Raw genomic sequence first — 16,769 nt, 5'->3', positions numbered from 1 at the left:
CTGCGCACACACAGACATGCACATGCCACTTGACCTGTGGGTCTGACCAGCTCTCACCTTCAAGTCACGATTACTTCCTCTGATGTAGGACGGATTAATGAGAACTCATGACAAAATGGCAACAAAACATCTCATTAGAATGCAGGCTGCCAATGTAGTTATTTATGGAACATCTACAGATTTCTTTACATGGCTAAGGAGAAGGGAATTCTCAAAAGGAAAGGATGTTGGACTATGAGAAACTAGAGGAAGCGCTTACTTTTCCTTCCGAGTGTAGACGTTGGCCCTGCCCTTCTCATCCTGATGAATCGCTCACCCAAATTTTTCTTCGTCTGTAAAACAGAGCGGAGCAATACTCTGGCCACGTCCATAGTGAGCACTGCATAGTGTAACCAACCTAAAGCTCTCTGCAGCTGTGGCCAGCCCATAGTAAGCAGGCCATGCACGGGACAGTATTGCAGTTTTATTCCAAGGAATAATTTCTCATCAGCCCGAAGCCCGGCTCTCAGAACGAGTGAGTAAGTGAACCCAGAGAGCAGGGCCTGGCATTTTCAAGTTTGTTGTACCATAGGTAGGGTGTGCAAAGGATTGTGTCAATAGAGGCCCTGGTCTGTTTGCTCCTCCCATCCCCACACCCTGCTGCATTACTGTTCATTTATACTGTATCCTCCCAAGGTGGGTGTAAGGAAGACTCTCCTACTTTCTGACTCCCCCTACACTGTGTGTGTGTGCGTGTGTGCGTGTGCGTGTGTGTGTGTGTGTGTGTGTGTGTGCGCACGCGCTGAGGATTGAACCTCACGCATGCTAGGCAAAATTACATACCCCCGAACTTCATCCTCAGCCCGCTTTTATCTTGAGACAAGATCTTCATAAGTGAGACTAGCCTCGAACTCACTCTAGTTTAATCTGGTGTTGAATTTGCGATTCCCCTGCCTCAGCCTCCCTAGGGCTGGGGTTATGGGCTTACACGAAGGCCCAGCCTGACTGTAGCTCCCCCTGTGGCCTGTTGGCTTCAACCCTGTGTAGGATGTTGGAATTAAAGCTTGTCTTTTGGAATGTAGCGACCTGGAATTAATAGCAAGTGATGATACTTATGGACAGAAGTGTTTCCACAGAATAGACTTCTTTGTGTACGAGCTTGTGTAACACCCACCCTTCCCCCAGTAGTCCCAATCCCTGGGTTACTGGGTCACTGCGCTCTGGTTACCACCGCAAGGTGTCAGCTCCTAGGCAGTGGTGTGCAGTTTAAAAGGAGCTATCTGTTCTATCCTGTGCTTTCTTGGACCATGGCTCGGAGCCGGAGAATGGCATTTGGCTGCCTATTGAGCCTTGCACATTCCAGGCCTCTCAAAGTATGTCGCAATAAGAGGTCCTGAGCTCAGCAACTTTGCAGGCAAACACAGCAACCATTCTACCCCAACAAAGCACTGGTGTGTGGCCCCTTTAACAAGAGAGAAAAAAATCTGTCAGGCTTCAGGTGCTTTCTTTGAGCTCAGTTATAGGGTGAGCCACTCCTCCTGGCTCCCTGGGAACAACCTGCACTTTAGCACTGAAAGTTCCATGTCCCAGGGAGCCTTTCTCTCCTAGGCAAAGGAGAGCAGCTAGTTGTCTTATGGCTGGGCAGTTCTCAGTGCCCAACAAAACACCTAGCAAGCTTGGGACAGAGACTGAGCCCTCGTAGGTCCCATGCTTTGGCTCAACTAGTAATTAGAGTTTATGAGCGGAACAAGGACAGGTGAATGGCCTAGCTTTTGATTCTGTAAACCTATGTATGATAATGGTTTCCATCAATTGCCTTTTCCATCCAAATTATTTCAGTTAAAGCCACCCTGCGAGCAGGCTCGCTCCTCCGGCCCTGGCAAACGCAGCAGAGGGAAGATGACCACACACTTGCGTTCCCCACTTGGTATTCATGCTTGCTCTCCAGGCCTTCTCTATTGAGTCTTCTTTGATCGCAGGTTAAATCCTACCCAGACTCCAAGCGATAGAGTCCCTGCTACTTCAACATTTAAGTTAAAATCGTCCCTAAGCTCTCACACTGTTCCGGAGAAGATAAGCACCCTCTCCTGGGTAGATAGCCCACTGCTCCTCTAGGCCAGCATTCAATGAGCGATTGTCTGAGTTCTGCCTGTTACAGGTGGCAAAGAAGTTGTCCTTGAAGATGAATGAAGTTGGCTTCTATGAGCCGTTTATGGATGAGCCCAATGTCATCCCTAACAAACCTTACACAGAAGAGGAGATTGTGGAGTTTGTGACGGAGCATCAGAGGTACATGTGGGGTCGGGGTGAGTCTGGGTAATGGCCAAGAGTCCAGAGCCACCAAGAGCAACAGCTTAGAATAAGACACCCGACAGAACAGAACTGGCCACCGTGGCTTGGGCAGTCATTGACCGGTATCAAGGATGTTACCACTTCTGAATGAAGCCCTACATTTGCAGGTAGGGTTAGACTACCTCCTCCTAGACTACCAAAGCCAGAGTAAGATAGGAATGAAAGTCCACAGTTATAACGGCAACTCCTATATGTGGAGAAACATTCCTGGTGCTTTATGGAAGGAACTCTGGCCACTCTCCAGCCTTGGAGTTGTTATTCTCCCAACGTCTCAGACAGCAGGTAGGACTGAGTGATTAAGTAACATAGCCAGGGCCAATTCTACAGGCAACTTCTGGGATAGGGATGCTTGCTAGGACTCAGAGCATCTCTAGCAGAGATCCACAAAAATTTTTCACTGAAGAACCACATAGTAAATATTTACACAGTGCTGGGGTCAAACGGCCTCTGTCGCAGCTGTTCAGCTCTGGGCTTGGAGCATATAAGCAACCCTTGCTCACATGTAAACAAATGGGTGTGGCAGTGTCCCGGGCAGGGTGTAGTCACACAAACAGGAGGCCTTGGCCTGGTCTGGCCCACCAGTTGGAGCCCTCTGCCTCTGGAGCCACCTGGGAATGCAGGCCCCAGTAGTGAGTCCACGGTCTCACTTTTCCTTCCTCCCTGACGTGAACAAATATGCTCACCAAATCTGAAGTGCCATGACCCTGACACCTAGACAGTCCCTAAGGAAAGACAGCACTGGGGGAGGGGTAAACATGATGTCTGTTGTTGAGGTTTTTTGATGGATGACCCTAATGTTAAAAACTGGCATTCTGCTTTGGAATAATTGTTGTGTGTCCCATTTTCTGCTTCAGAATTGACTCTGGGTTCTCGGGAGCAGTCCCTTTCTTTGAGAAGGGGACAATGGGAAGGAGTTGTCTCAGCTCCCTCTGACCCATCCCCATGTACTTGGTGTGCCTGGGATCAAATGAGTCTGACTAGGCTGAGTGGGTTGGGCCTAGCTCTCTCCTGACACAGCAGAGGGGAGAGCTCTGTTTCCTTGGGACAGAAGTGAATTTAGGGCTTCTTAGGCTGAAGGAAGTGAACCAGTGTCTAATTTGCATAGAGCCAAGACTCAGTTTCTCCTGTGGTGATCCCTACTCAAGGAAACTCCTCTCTTTTGCAGACCCACCCTACGTCGCTTGCGCCCGGAGGACATGTTTGAAACCTGGGTAAGGAAATGGCAAAACCTTGTGGTGTGTGTCCCTCAAGAAGGCTATCCTCTCAGTACCAAGTCTTATCGATGGGGTTCAGCATCTAGAGAGTAAAGTATTGGGAGCATGGATGGCTTCATGCTCATGTAATGCCCAGGTTTCCATGGATCCAGTATAATCCTCCTGGGTACTAGTCTCTAGGTAATATTGCTCAAATTCATTTCCCTTAGAGGTTGGCTTCCAGGCAGATGCCACCAGCTGGGTCGGGCAGCATAGTAGAAGAAGCCCAGTCTACAAAGTCGTAGAGACCTGGATTCAAGTCCAGTATCTGCCACTGAGCATTCTTGTATCTAGAGCATGTCCCGTGGTCTTTCTGACTTTTGTTTCCCCAGTTAAAATGGGGACTTCAGTGAGGATGAGTGAGTTGGAGTGTTCAGGGCATGGCAGGTGCTTGGTTAATAAATGACAGCTAAAGACACTAGCAAGAGACACTAGAAGCTGGGGGTGTCAGCCCCTCCTCTAGGTCTGTGTCATAGACTGTCAGGTGGCTCAAATAGTATCATCCAAAGGCTTTGGGGTGCAACCCCACTCCCACCCCAGCTTCACTAGAAGTCTATGGACAAAAAACAGCTGGAGTCCGGGGGTGTTTTCTAGGTCATTGCTGGTGTTTCACTTAGAGCCGCCAGCTCTCTCATGTGGGACAAATACCACTTTAGCCCATTTGACATAGGGAAAAACTATGATCCGCCAAAGTTAACTACTCAAGGACACAGAACTAATAAACATTAGTCCTTGGGATGCAAGGCTATCTGGACCCAAATCTCATGTTTTCTCCATATCCCTCCCTAAAGTGGTCATGTCCCCACAGGCCATGTAGCGTTGGGCTTTAAAATAAAAACATTTACTTAAAATTTAAACTCATAGTGGGGAATCATGGTTGCACAGGGAGGAACTCACACACCCAACATTGGACTTGCTTCTGTTTCTGAAATCACAGCACACATTCAGTGAACTCATCTTTAAAGGGTTTGTTACTGAATGTAAAGGAATGACAAATGCCTAGAACGCTGTCCAGACTTCTGACATTCCAACATGACATCATCTAGAAAGATCAGCCTCCAGAACCACATGATCAAATTTAGAAAAAAAAAATCAAAAGTAAAACAAGCCAAAAAAGCAAAACAACATCCCGCAAATAAATCTCATAATGTTTTCAGAAAGCTTATGCTTTTGGTCTCGGACCTCATTCATAGTTATACATCTTTTGGCATGACCTGCGGGCTGTAAGTTGGACAAGCAAACATTTCTTTTAAAAACTTTTCATTTTCAAATCATTTCAGATTCATAAAATAATGTGAAAAATCTATTATCTCTTCACCCAGAGTCCTCAAATGTTGCTATTTTACCCCCTTGTTTTTTTCTCTCTTCTCATATATATGAATATGCTCATAAGCATATACATATATGTAAATATATTTCTGTGCTCTTTGAGAGTTCTGTAGCTGACATAAAAATCCCAAAATATTTTAAGTGCTTTCCTCTCATGGTCATAGTGATAAAAATCTAGAAATCATTCGACACCAGCCTGGTCTGCAAAACGAGTTCCAGGACAGCCAGTACTGTTACACAGAGAAACCCTGCCTCTAGAAACAAAACGAAACAATCCAGAAATCAATATTCAACATTACACAAATTGGCCAGGGGTCCCACTAGTCTCCTTTACTGCAAGAGAAATCCCTTTTTAACACTGGCCCAGCACCTAATGCAGATTCTGACACTTGCACTTGGGTGTTAGATTTCTTCATTGCCCATGACCCTAGAACAGGTTCCCCGGCTTTCTTCCAGAACCTGAAATACCATTTTAAACTGAGAGCACATATTGCTTTTTCTTGGATGTGGTGTCTCCGGTCCTTCTTTTTTTCATCCTGAGAAAGAGAACACAGCTGCAGAAACATCCCCACTCCCAGACTCTGCTCACAGACCCTGTCACACCCAAGACCGGGTTTTCCAAGCCTGTGTCCCCTCCCTGCCCCGGAGCCTATCAGCTTCTGAAATCCCCCCCTCACCACACAGACAAATATTTTATCACCTTCAGGTGATAAAGGTAGGCAGGATGTGTCTGCCTGGCTCTGCTGGCACTAACTCTTTTTACTTTGTTTTTTGCTGAATAAGTTGAATCAAAACAAAGAAGAGAGAGAGTGAGAACAGCTTGTCCCTTTCCAACACTGCATTCTGGACCAGTCACAAGATCTGACCAGCCCTCATTCAAGTCCCCAAATGAGGGGAAGGGTAGCACGGGTCATTCTAGACATCTTCGCAGTTTTGAAGAGAAAAAGCAAGCACCGGTTGGTCAGAAGAACTGGTGAGAAGCCAGGTCCACGTCAATCCCAGCCCCTGTGCCCAACCTGGGGGGCACAGCTCCAAAGAGCAGTATCTTGACAGGCCACTTGTCCACAGCAAGTTAAACTACAGGTGTTGCCGATAGGGACCAGTTCGCGGACTTAAAAACCTTCAATCCACTCTCCCTGACCTTACAGAACAGTTGCACAGGACAGAGGAGTGAGCCAGCCCACTCAGTTTACCCTTAGCTTTCTGCAGTTGTGCAGGTTTTTAAGACAGCAGCCCACAAAAAGCCATACCTGCCTTAGCACTGAAGAAAATGCTGGCTAGTGGCATTTGCTGTGTGGAAATCTGAGGGGAACCCATAGTTTCTAGCGTTCAGAGAACTTGGAGGCAAGAGATCCTATGGAAACCTAGTGGTGGCTTGCCACTCTTCTGAGACTGCTTGTCACCAGTCAGAGTCCTTGCCAACTGCCCACAGGGGATAAGGGCCAGCGACTTATCTAAAACCATTATTTTATATTTTATTTATTTTGTATGTGTGTGGGGTACATGTGTGCCATGGTACCAACGTCTGACGACATAGAGGTCCAATGACAACCTGTAGCAGTTGGTTTTCCTGTCTTCCACCATGTGGGTCCCCCTGAATTCGTCACTTATTTAGTGGCAAATGCCTTTACCTAGGGAGTCATCTCCTCTGTCCCAGTAATCTCTTTCTAAAGGATGCTTTTCAATCTTGCAATACAGAATACTTTCCAAGATAGGACTGAAGAGCCTTCGATTAGCCCCAAGGTGTTGCCACTGTCTTAGGGGCTCTGCTTTGTTTTCTTTAAGTCTGTTCATTCTGAGAAAGTTCACCAGAAGTGAAAGAAATAGGACAAAACACGGAAGTGGTAACATAGCTGCCAGTATAGATAACACTAGTTTCTTCTTGGCAGGGCTAGGTTTTCTAACATTTTTCCCTGAGGGAGGGTTTTACAGACAGGCTCTTCCTTGAGCTGGTGGACGGTGCGTTACATTGTTACTCTGTGTTAAGAAGCGTGTTATTAAAACGAATGCTGCTTACCCGGAGTTAAGGCTGAGGGTTACATAGGAGAAATAGTCTCAAAGTTTAACGCCTCAGGGAAGGGGAAGTGCCTTAGCTAGTTAAGGCTGTTGCTGTGCAAGGCTGGGGAACCTGGGTTCAACCCCCAAGAACCCACATGAAAGTGGAAGGAGAGAACTGATTCCATAAAGTTGTTCTCTGACCTCCACATGCCTGCTGTGGCATGCTCCCTTCCCCATAGCATGCTCGCACAATAACAATATTAATACATCATCATAACCATAAATAGGATAATAGCAATAATAGTAATTTCACCATCCACAACCCCAAGCCAGGTCATTCATTGTTAAGCAGGAGCAGACAAAAAGCTGAGGGCCCGACAGAAGGGTGTTGACTAGTGGTTCCACACCCCTGCTTCTTAGGGTCTGTGGTATGACCACTGAGGGCACAGGCTGTGTTTAACCTCTTTAAGCACGTTCATCGCACGCAGCAGCCATGAGCTTCTTCAGAGAAGCTGCGCTGTCATTCCCTGTTGGTTCCATGGTCTGTATTTGTATCTCACCCAAATTTATGTTTTGAAAACATGATGTCACATGTGGGTGGGGCCTTTGGAAAGGTGACAGGCTGCCGTGAAAGAGCCTTCATAGTTGGAATTGCCGTTATGAGAGAAGCCCCAGCCAGGTGGTGGTGGCATACGCCTTTAATCCCAGCACTTGGGAGGCAGAGGCAGGTGGACGTCTGTGAGGTTGAGGCCAGCCTGGTCTACAAAAGCTAGTTCTAGGACAGGATCCAAAGCTACAGAGAAACCCTGTCTTGAAAAACCAAAAAGAAGAAGAAGGAGAAGAAGGAGGAAGAGGAGGAGGAGGAGGAGGAGGAGGAGGAGGAGGAGGAGGAGGAGGAGGAGGAGGAGAAGGAGAAGGAGAAGGAGAAGAAGAAGAAGAAGAAGAAGAAGAAGAAGAAGAAGAAGAAGAAGAAGAAGAAGAAGAAGAAGAAGAAGAGACAGAGGCAGAGGCAGAGGCAGAGGCAGAGGCAGAAGCAGAAGCAGCTTGGTCAATCATACACATACTTGCAGATGGAGGCTAGTAAGTTTGAAGCCAACCTGGGGTACATAGTGAGTTTAGGGCCAGTTGGGGCTACATAAGGAGTTGCTATCTTTAAAGAAAAGAAAAAAAAGGAGGAGGGCCAAAGACTTAGAGACTAAGCAAACCCTCATCCAACACTGAATTCGTTGGTGAGGGCACCTTGGACTTCCCACCCTCAGAATAGTGAGAGATAAGTCTCCCTGATTCCTGTTGTTGATAAACTAACAATTTATGTCCCTTCATTATGGTGGACAGGGTCGACTAGCACAGAGGGTCTTTGGGCTAGACGGAACCAGTCAGTCCCACTTAGGTCACCACTATCTCTGTGGCTTTATATTCCTTACGTGATTCTTAAGTACCGAATATGTATATGATGTGCATTTGACTCACGGGTTTGCACATGGATTCTTGCTCCACGAGTTTATTGAGGAAAATTCTCAGCCTCTAGCACGGGCTTCCCATATCTCTACAGGAGCTCGATACAGGATCATGCCCCGAATGCCTGAGATGCTCTGTCCCTCTGCCAGTGTTGTATCCAGGGCCCGTCTCAGCTAACGATCATGACAGGCCTACCTGGAGCAGCCTGTCAGAAAATGAATATGGATTCTTAATTCTAAAACCAATTTCCAAGTGCATTCTAGAAGGGGAGGCAGAAATGAAGCCTGCTTCACAGAGTTATGGGTGCTCAATTCCAACTGATGGCAGGTAACAAGGACATGGGGCCACCTAATGAGACCTGACTGGGGGAATCTGTCTGGTGATAACAGCAAATGGACGATGGTGAACGTCAGAGTCTCCTTCTGGTCTCTGTCGGGTTTCCCTAATAACCTGGTGCACACACATAGATATCTGTAACATTCAATTCCCCAGAGAACCCGGCCGATGCCGACCCCGCTCTCTTGTTTTTAATAATAATATTTTCTATTTAATCTATCTTAGAATTTTTGGAGGCTTTGTTCATGCCAAACTCAAAGGGGAAAAATTAGCATTTAGATAGGATTGCAGCAGCATTAGAAGCAATCGAAATGGAAAACGGAGGTGGGGGCAGTTGAGTCCCCTACCCCCATAGGACGACTCTGATATGACAGAAGGGTTCCCAGTGAATCTCTCTCTCCTGACAACTGTCATCAGTATACATTGGACCTTTTTTCTCCATCTCGTAGCATGGAGTCTCCAGAGGGTCACATTTGTTATACAAGAGTCTGCTCCAAACCCTCACTCTTTCTTCTCCAGTAAACAATCAACACGAAGGCGGGACAGGCAGGTAGTCTTCCTGACCCCGAATGTGCAGCTGCGAAATACTCTTGGCTATCTGACACGTCCTCAGGTTTACTTCCCTTGCTCTGGCTCCCCCTCCCCAGGAACGCCCTAAAAGCACCATAGTCCCAAATTCCAAATTCTCCTTAGGGTCTCCCACATTCATAGAAATGTTCCTGTCAGGGGCTGGGAAGATGGCTCAGTGGTTAAGACCATTTGCTGTTCTTGCAATGAACAAGAACTTGAGTTAGGTTCCCAGCCCCTACAGCAGCTTACCCCTTACAGCTGCCTATACCTCTAATTTCAGGGGACCTAACACCCTCTTCTGGCCTCCTTCATACCATGCACTCATGTAGTGGCATCTCTGAATTGCTCCATGGGCTTTGCATCTTCAGCCAGAGGCACTGGTTGAATCCTCTTTTCTTGTGTGGGCACCAGAGATCCTAGTTGAGTTGATGGCTCTTCACTGCTCAAGGTGGGGGTTCAGGGTCCGCCAGTCATGCTCAGGAGTCCCTGTAGTCTTGTCCATCCCTGATGATCTCTCCTGGTGGGGAACATTAGAACTGTCACATTCGCAGAACTGTCTTGAAACTGTTAGATTGGCTAGTGCTGTTTCCAGAGTTTTTGATGCTCCGGAGCCTCTGATAAGCCAGACTGACTCGCTTTTCAATTTCCCACTGCTGCCGCCCCCTGGACTCGCCAGACCACAGGCGTGAGAACTATTTACTGCTGACTCTTATGTGTGTTGTCCTGTCTTAGAAATCCACTGATCCGAGTCCCTTATCAGAGTTCCATGTGCCCTGCCAGTCACCCATCAGCATCTGCTTCCTTTCCGTGTGCCCGTCCTGCCCATTTGTACCTCAGTGTCCATTTCTGTCCCCTGCCCCTTTTCCGTACCAGCCTCCATGTTGTTGTCCCTGACGCACTCATTTATATTTCTCTTCTCTTGAGAGGAACCTTTGATCCTTTCCTCTTTCAGGAAGATGACTTGAACGGGATCCACATCGTGGCCTTTGCAGAGAGGAGTGACCCAGGTAGGATACCTAGCCAGCCCCCATTCCCACCCTCACCAATCTGTTTACCCATTGGCGGGAGCCGGCTTCCAAGCCCTCTCAGTACCAGTTCAACAGCAAGAAATTGACCCCCTCTAGTGGTCACCTGGTCGATATGAGTGAGTCTTCAGCAGTAAATTCAGCCAGGGGGATAGAACTGCAAAGACTGTCAGCCACACAGCTGGGTGCAGAATCCCAGCTTTGGGAAGGAGACAGGAGCGTCAGCAGTTCAAGGTCAGCGTGGGCAACTTATGGTGATTGTGCGCAGCTACTCAGAATGGGAAGGAGCCCACAAGGAGATCACTAAAACATCCGAGCCTTACAGGGTGTGTGTGTGTGTATCTGTCAGTTTATGATCAAACCTATATAAACCAATCTGACCTTAACACAATGATAAAATATGTTGTGTTCCTCTGGAAAGCACCATGTGCATAGGAACGGTCTAGAGAAATCTGCTGAACAGTGTGGACAGGTAGAGCAAGCAGTCCATTTTTAGAGTACAAGAGTGGAAGGGTAACTTAGCTATTCTTGCACTGTGGGCAATCTTCCCTGGTTTCCATCTTATCAACACCGATGGAAAGAGAAGGAAGAGAATAATGAATTTTGCAAGAGCCAAAATGCTAGTTCCCAAGAACAGTGATCCACAAGGCAGTCTCCCGAGGGGAGGCGGAAGTGCAGATAGGAGGAGCTTGTGGGGGAGGCCTGGAACAATCCAGAGTGCTGTCAGGGAGTCCAGGCATGTCATTTGGGACGCCTAGCAGCCAGGCTTTGGCCATAAAGAGTTGGAGCAGGGTTTTCTGACCTTGATGGGTGTGCAACTATGTCAGCAAAGGCCACCTTGGGCTGGTTCAGACAATACCTTTAGAATCTGTGGTTTTATGGGGCTCTGTTCTGAGGCAAATCACTGATAAACCATCAGGTTTGGGACCACTGCTCCAGAAAATGCAGAATTATACGTTTGTCAAGAGCTCCCTTTGCCATAGGGCACTATTTAGAGATTAGGACTGGGACATACTAGCCTGCAGGAAGTCCTGGGCTCCATCCACAGAGCTGTAAAAACTGGGTGTGGTGGTGCAGGTCTGGCATCTCAGTAGGAATAGGAGGATCAGAAGTTCAAGACTATCCTCAGCCATGTGTCAAATCCAAGACTAGCCTGGACTTCATGAAACCCTGCCTCAAATCTGACAAGCAAGCAAACAAAGATCAAAAGACCTTAAACCCCAAACTAGCCAGCCAACCAACGTCAACAAAGCAGATCTTAGCTTCAGACTAAGATAGAGAGACTCAGAGAAGCTCAACCCAGACTAAGAGAACACAAGGGTGCTGGGAAAAAAGGACCTGCTGGCTCACCCATCAGTGTAAGCCTGATTCCTCAGTGGCTTGACAGGGCAGGTGCCCAGCAGATGTTTACGGAGCAAGCAGTTAGACCTTTCTTAATGATGCGATTCTGGAAATCAACACAATGGGCGCCCTATAGCAGTCACTCTCTAAAGCCAGCATCAGAGTAGGGATTTTACCCTCACAAGGCAGTGCAGGTCAGCACCATCTCATTCCAGCCCTTTACCCACAATACCCACTGACAGTCATTCCCATTCCCGACCCTCTCCACAGATTATCTGCTCTGGACATTCCATACGAATGGAGTCATATAATGTATAACTTTTTGCATCTGGCATCTTGTTTTTAGCATAATGTATGCATATATATGTATATTTATATATATATATATTCCTACTATACACTATCTATCTATCTTGACTATTTTTTTAAAGATTGAGTAATGTTCTACTGCATCAAAGCCACATCATTTGAGAGTTAGTCTTTTAAGTGTCCACTGCTAGGCTGAACTTCCCATCATAGACTTGCAGAGCTGAGAACCCTCCTCAAGTATTTCTGGGATCTAGACTTGCTTTTTTTTTTTAAATTTTTTTTCTGTAGTGTCAGCCGCTTTTTTTACAGATCCTGGCTACCCTCAGCCCCCAGGTTTACAGGCTATAAGCAGACAGAATCAGATCCTTGGTGTTGTGTGATCAGAGTTGCTGCTGGCAGCTGCCTGCTGGCAGGACTCCAGGGGGCTTCCTTGCCACCCCACTGCCCCCTTCCAGGGTTGCAGGGAGGCCTGTCTGGCTGTCTGGAACAATAGAACAAAGAGGTCTCCCTGAACTGCAGAAACCTGTTTGACAGAGATTGCTGCCCTAATGAATCAAGCTTCTGCAAGGACTTCCACCTCCTCCCTGTGCAAACACCCCTGGGCCCTGAAGCTCTGCCTTCTCTCCAAATCCCAAGCCGGGACTTGTCCCTGGGGAGCAGAGCAACACTGGGAGGGGAGGTCAGGAACGTGAACTTTCAGAGGCAGGGGCTGTCTTGGCACTCAGGGCTCTAACCGAAGCGGGGTTCTAATGAAAGTTCCTGACTTTGGGGTCAGTCACCTGTTGGGCAGCGATGTGCAGCTTGGGGCCCAAGGCTGGGCTGAGGTCCTGGAGGGTGCATTCCTGCAGCCGGTTACTCAGATTCCTTTGGTCTGACTAACAGGTCGCTGGAAGGCTTACCTAACCAGACTGCACCCACTTTCTGAAAGAGGAAGGTGGTAGGTCCAGCATGGCAGCCGCTTCTTATAGAAAGAAAGAACTTCTGCGTTGAGGAGCTGTGAGGAAAGAGCCACAGTAATCCCGAGGCCACTCTGTGATTCTTGTGTGCGGTTGTTATTATTATTTTCCTGATGTCAGGTGAGGAAGGGAGCTGTAAAGGCTAACTGACTGGACCACATTGTCCAGGGTCTCTAAGTCCAGGCCGACCTTGCAGCCAGCCCTCGTGACGTCCAAATGCGTCAGGAGTATGACGAAGGTGGTGATGGTGGCCATTACTGTCACAACAATCCATTGAGGAAAGTTTAATTGTTATTCTCCTTATACACTTGAGGATGCAGAGGCTGAGGGAGGTTACCAGGCTGGGGAGCAGTGGAATGAAGTGAGGGTTGTCTGGCTTCCCAGCCCACACCCTTAACCACAAGGCAGGCAAACTTCTGTGCCGCTCAGGCGGCATCTGACATCCAGGCGATCATTCGGAGTGCCTCCCTCCTTCCATGCAGCCCTTCCCCACCTATCCCTTTGTCTCCAACATTTGAACCACAGGAGAACAGAGACACAGCCAGTTCAGTGCTGTGCACGAAATCACAGGGCTAGAGGAACGGCAGAAAAGTAGGTTTATCTTTGCAGAGGGCTCCTTGTGGGTGTGGTCCTCTTTTTGATAGCACTTCCCAACAATGACCCAGCTGGTGGAAGGCTGCAAGCTGTGCAGTGTTGCTGCAGGGTGGTGGGGAAGGGGCCAGGGCAGGTAGATCAAAAGAGTGTACTAAGGAAGTGAGACCTAAGCCCAGTCACTTGGCAGCATGAGGGTCCCGTGAATAACAAGGCATCCTCCTAGGGCCCACGGAAGTTCCGGATGCAGACTGTGAACTTCCGGGGCGGCAGCAGCATTGGTCTCTTCAGTGTCCTGGCCGCCAAAAACTCTCCTTACAGCCAGTTTGTGCTCCCCTCGGCAGGAGGCTGAGCGCAGGAGTGTCTCCCTGGCAGGAATCCGTGTCTGCTCTCGGGCCCTATAGCATGACCTGGAGTCTTCACTTGCTGTGAGCTTCCCCGGCCTGGGTGGGAAGGATATTAGGATGTTCTCATGCCCTCCACCATGCCAGCTGCTTGCTGCACCTCACCCTCCTCTGCCCACACCTTTCCTTAGGCTGCTCAGAGCAGAGCTGCACCGCAGGTTTGCAAAGAATCCTCCTCCTCGCTGCTCCCAGATGCGTCTGCATTGGGCTGACATCTTCTTTACAGTATTTGATGAAAGGTTTGCCGAGAGCGGTTCTACATGAGTGCGCGCTGGATGGAAACCCTCTAAGGGCATTGGGAATAGTCACACTAACAAGCTAAAAACACAAGGTTGGCTGCCATATGCAAGCCCTGAGCAGATTTAGCAACAGGCCCCTGGAAGGAGGCTTCAAGCCCTGCTGCCCTTGAGCTTTTCCTGCCCTGGGGTTCTTGCAAAAATGGGTTAGAGACCAATTGTCTCAAATAGGAGCACTAGGTGCTTCTTGGAGCTCTGTAACTTAAATTTGATATGTCAGTCTCACTATTTGATGATTGCTGGGTGCTGAATGTTACTTATAAGCACAGCAAATACCAACTCTGCAGATAGAAACGGAGGGGGCATCAGTATGGTGAAGTTAAACATCATCCTCAGCTCTCATGAATAGTAAGTGGTAGATCTGGGGCTATGACCCAGCAGTCCGCCCCTCTATCTATCTCCATGTGACTCTGAATTGTGAAAATGTATCATTTGACTTTCTCCCCCACCAATTCTGGAATCCAAAGAGCAAAAAATGGCAGGACATGCTTCAAAGCCACGGGTCCCATGGCGTCTTTTCTTCTGAGTGACTGTCTCACTGCAGTAGAAGTTCTTTGAAAAGCGGGGGAGGGCTCCCAACCTTGTGACCTCCTCACGGTCTTCCCACAAGACCCAAGTCTGGAGAATTCTGCTTTTGGAGAATTCCATACAACCGAGGACCCATGGGGCTTTCCCTGGGGTTCTTGTAATTGATTCGCCTATGCGTCTCAACTTGGCTCTGGGTGTGAAGCACATGGAAACTCAAAGGCATGCCTAAGGAAAAGAGAACATCCTTTCAGACAGCCTCCAAGCTGGATGATACCGACCACTAGCCTGCCTAGATGCCCACTTCCATGTGGACAATGGCAGCAGACCACTGTAGGACCACAACTTTCCTAAGCCCAGGCAGAGACCCTTCAGTCCACAGCTGCCCATAGTGTGGGGTCAGGAAGAGCATCCTCAGTCTCCATGGACTGAACATAGCCAGCAACCAGGAGGAGGCTGCGAGGAAGGGGCAGTCTGGGCAGCATGACAGGCCTGTTTGCTCCTGGGCCTTAGCTCGGTCTCAGACACAATCACATCTGCAAACAGGGCCTTTCTCTAGATGACTGTAAGTGACCTAACCTGGTCCCCTAGGGCCTGGTGCAGGCCTGTTCCCACCAACCTCTGCCAGGGAAGCAGGAAAGGATAATGACCGGGTTCTCTTCACACAGGGATGCAATTCCCAGAGGCCAGTTGCTTGCCGTGGGAAACCTGGCCCCACACTCATTCCTCAGCCCTAGGTCCTGAACTTCCAGACCTGCAGTCTAGGGGCTGGGAAGGGCCTGCAGTTCTCACAGCCTGCTTTATTTAGGTCATCCTGGAGACTCCAGGCTTGCTTAAAGCATCACTGAGTTGACCCCACAGGCAGGGCAGGCCTCAGGAGCACGCTCAGAAACAGGACAGGAGCTTGGCTCCAATTTCTTTCAGAAGGGCAGAGGCAGCCCACCCCCACCCCCAGGAGAGAGGCCACACTGCATCTCCTCCCTCACCTACTCTGTACCTTCCTGAAGACAAAGTTTCACATCAGGCTTGGGAAACTCAGGTATAGAAGTTAGGGAGGAAAATGGCAGCTCTGTGGTAGGAATGCCGAGACTCAGAGGGAGGACAGATAGTAACTGGCTGTCCATGTGTAGACTGAAAACCCGAGTTCAATTCCTGGCCCTGCTGCTTACTCATAGACGGCAGGGGCAAGCTGCCTCCTTTGAGCTCTCTGGAAAAATGAAGGTGGTAAAATCCTTCATGCAGACTAGATGGGAAGATGAAATGCAAATATTCTCAGGACCCAGTGAGTGCTCAGTGCAAATGCGCCTGAGAGGAAGGCTGAGTGGCAGGTGGCAGACTCTGCGAATAAAGAGCAGTCCTGTGTCTGTAGAAATGGAGATTTGTGCCTCTTAGGATCGACAGCTCCGGGATCAGACTTTAGGAGGGGCAGAGGGACCTACCCTGGAAATAAAATGGAGAGACAGAGGATTGCGGCTGGGGCTCTTCACCAGCCTGGTTACTGAGGACATTAGGTCTCCTCTTTGGGTGCTCCTCTGGTAGCCTAGTCCTCCAGTGCTTAGCCTAAACAACTTCAAGTCTAAGAGTCTATAGCTAGCCTTCTCTTATCTACTTACTTAGTACAGATTATAGTGGTTTTTTGTTTGTTTGTTTGTTTGTTTTGCTTTGAAAGATGGTCTGTCACAGTCTAAGGCCTCTGAGTTAGGTCACTGATACAGAAAACAGTCATTTGATCCTTCCTGGCTCAGTTGCCTCCAGCTGTGTCCCAATCATGTGGTCACCGTGATCACAAAGTGACACAAACCTCCTTCTCAGTGAGGGAGACCCACAGTGACTTTGCCAATGTTCGGGTCACCTGATGTTTGGCTCTTAATTTCATGTGTGTGGGTGTCTGTGATCCTGGTGTGCTAGAGGCCAGAAGAGGGCGCCAGATTCCCTGGAACTGGAGTTATAGACAGCTGGGAGCTGCTCTGTGGGTACTGGAAATCGAACCTGGGTCCTCTAGAAGAGCAACCAGTGCTCTTAACCACTGAGCCAGATGTCTAGCCCC

General features: G+C 48.6%; 1 protein-coding gene across 1 annotated transcript in view; it reads left to right on the top strand.

Moving 5' to 3' along the window:
- Positions 1-16,769, top strand: part of Casq2 (calsequestrin 2) — a 67,734-nt gene that overhangs the window by 43,791 nt on the left and 7,174 nt on the right. Inside the window, exons 6-8 of the mRNA XM_087897696.1 lie at positions 2,138-2,268; positions 3,497-3,542; positions 10,228-10,282. Of these exons, the coding sequence (XP_087753822.1) occupies positions 2,138-2,268; positions 3,497-3,542; positions 10,228-10,282 (232 nt within the window). The remainder of the gene's footprint in view (positions 1-2,137; positions 2,269-3,496; positions 3,543-10,227; positions 10,283-16,769) is intronic.

Source organism: Myodes glareolus, chromosome 17 (genome assembly GCF_982192425.1).
Source record: "Myodes glareolus chromosome 17, mMyoGla1.1, whole genome shotgun sequence".
Lineage (NCBI taxonomy): Eukaryota > Metazoa > Chordata > Mammalia > Rodentia > Cricetidae > Myodes > Myodes glareolus.
This window is presented reverse-complemented; position numbering and strand designations above follow the sequence as displayed.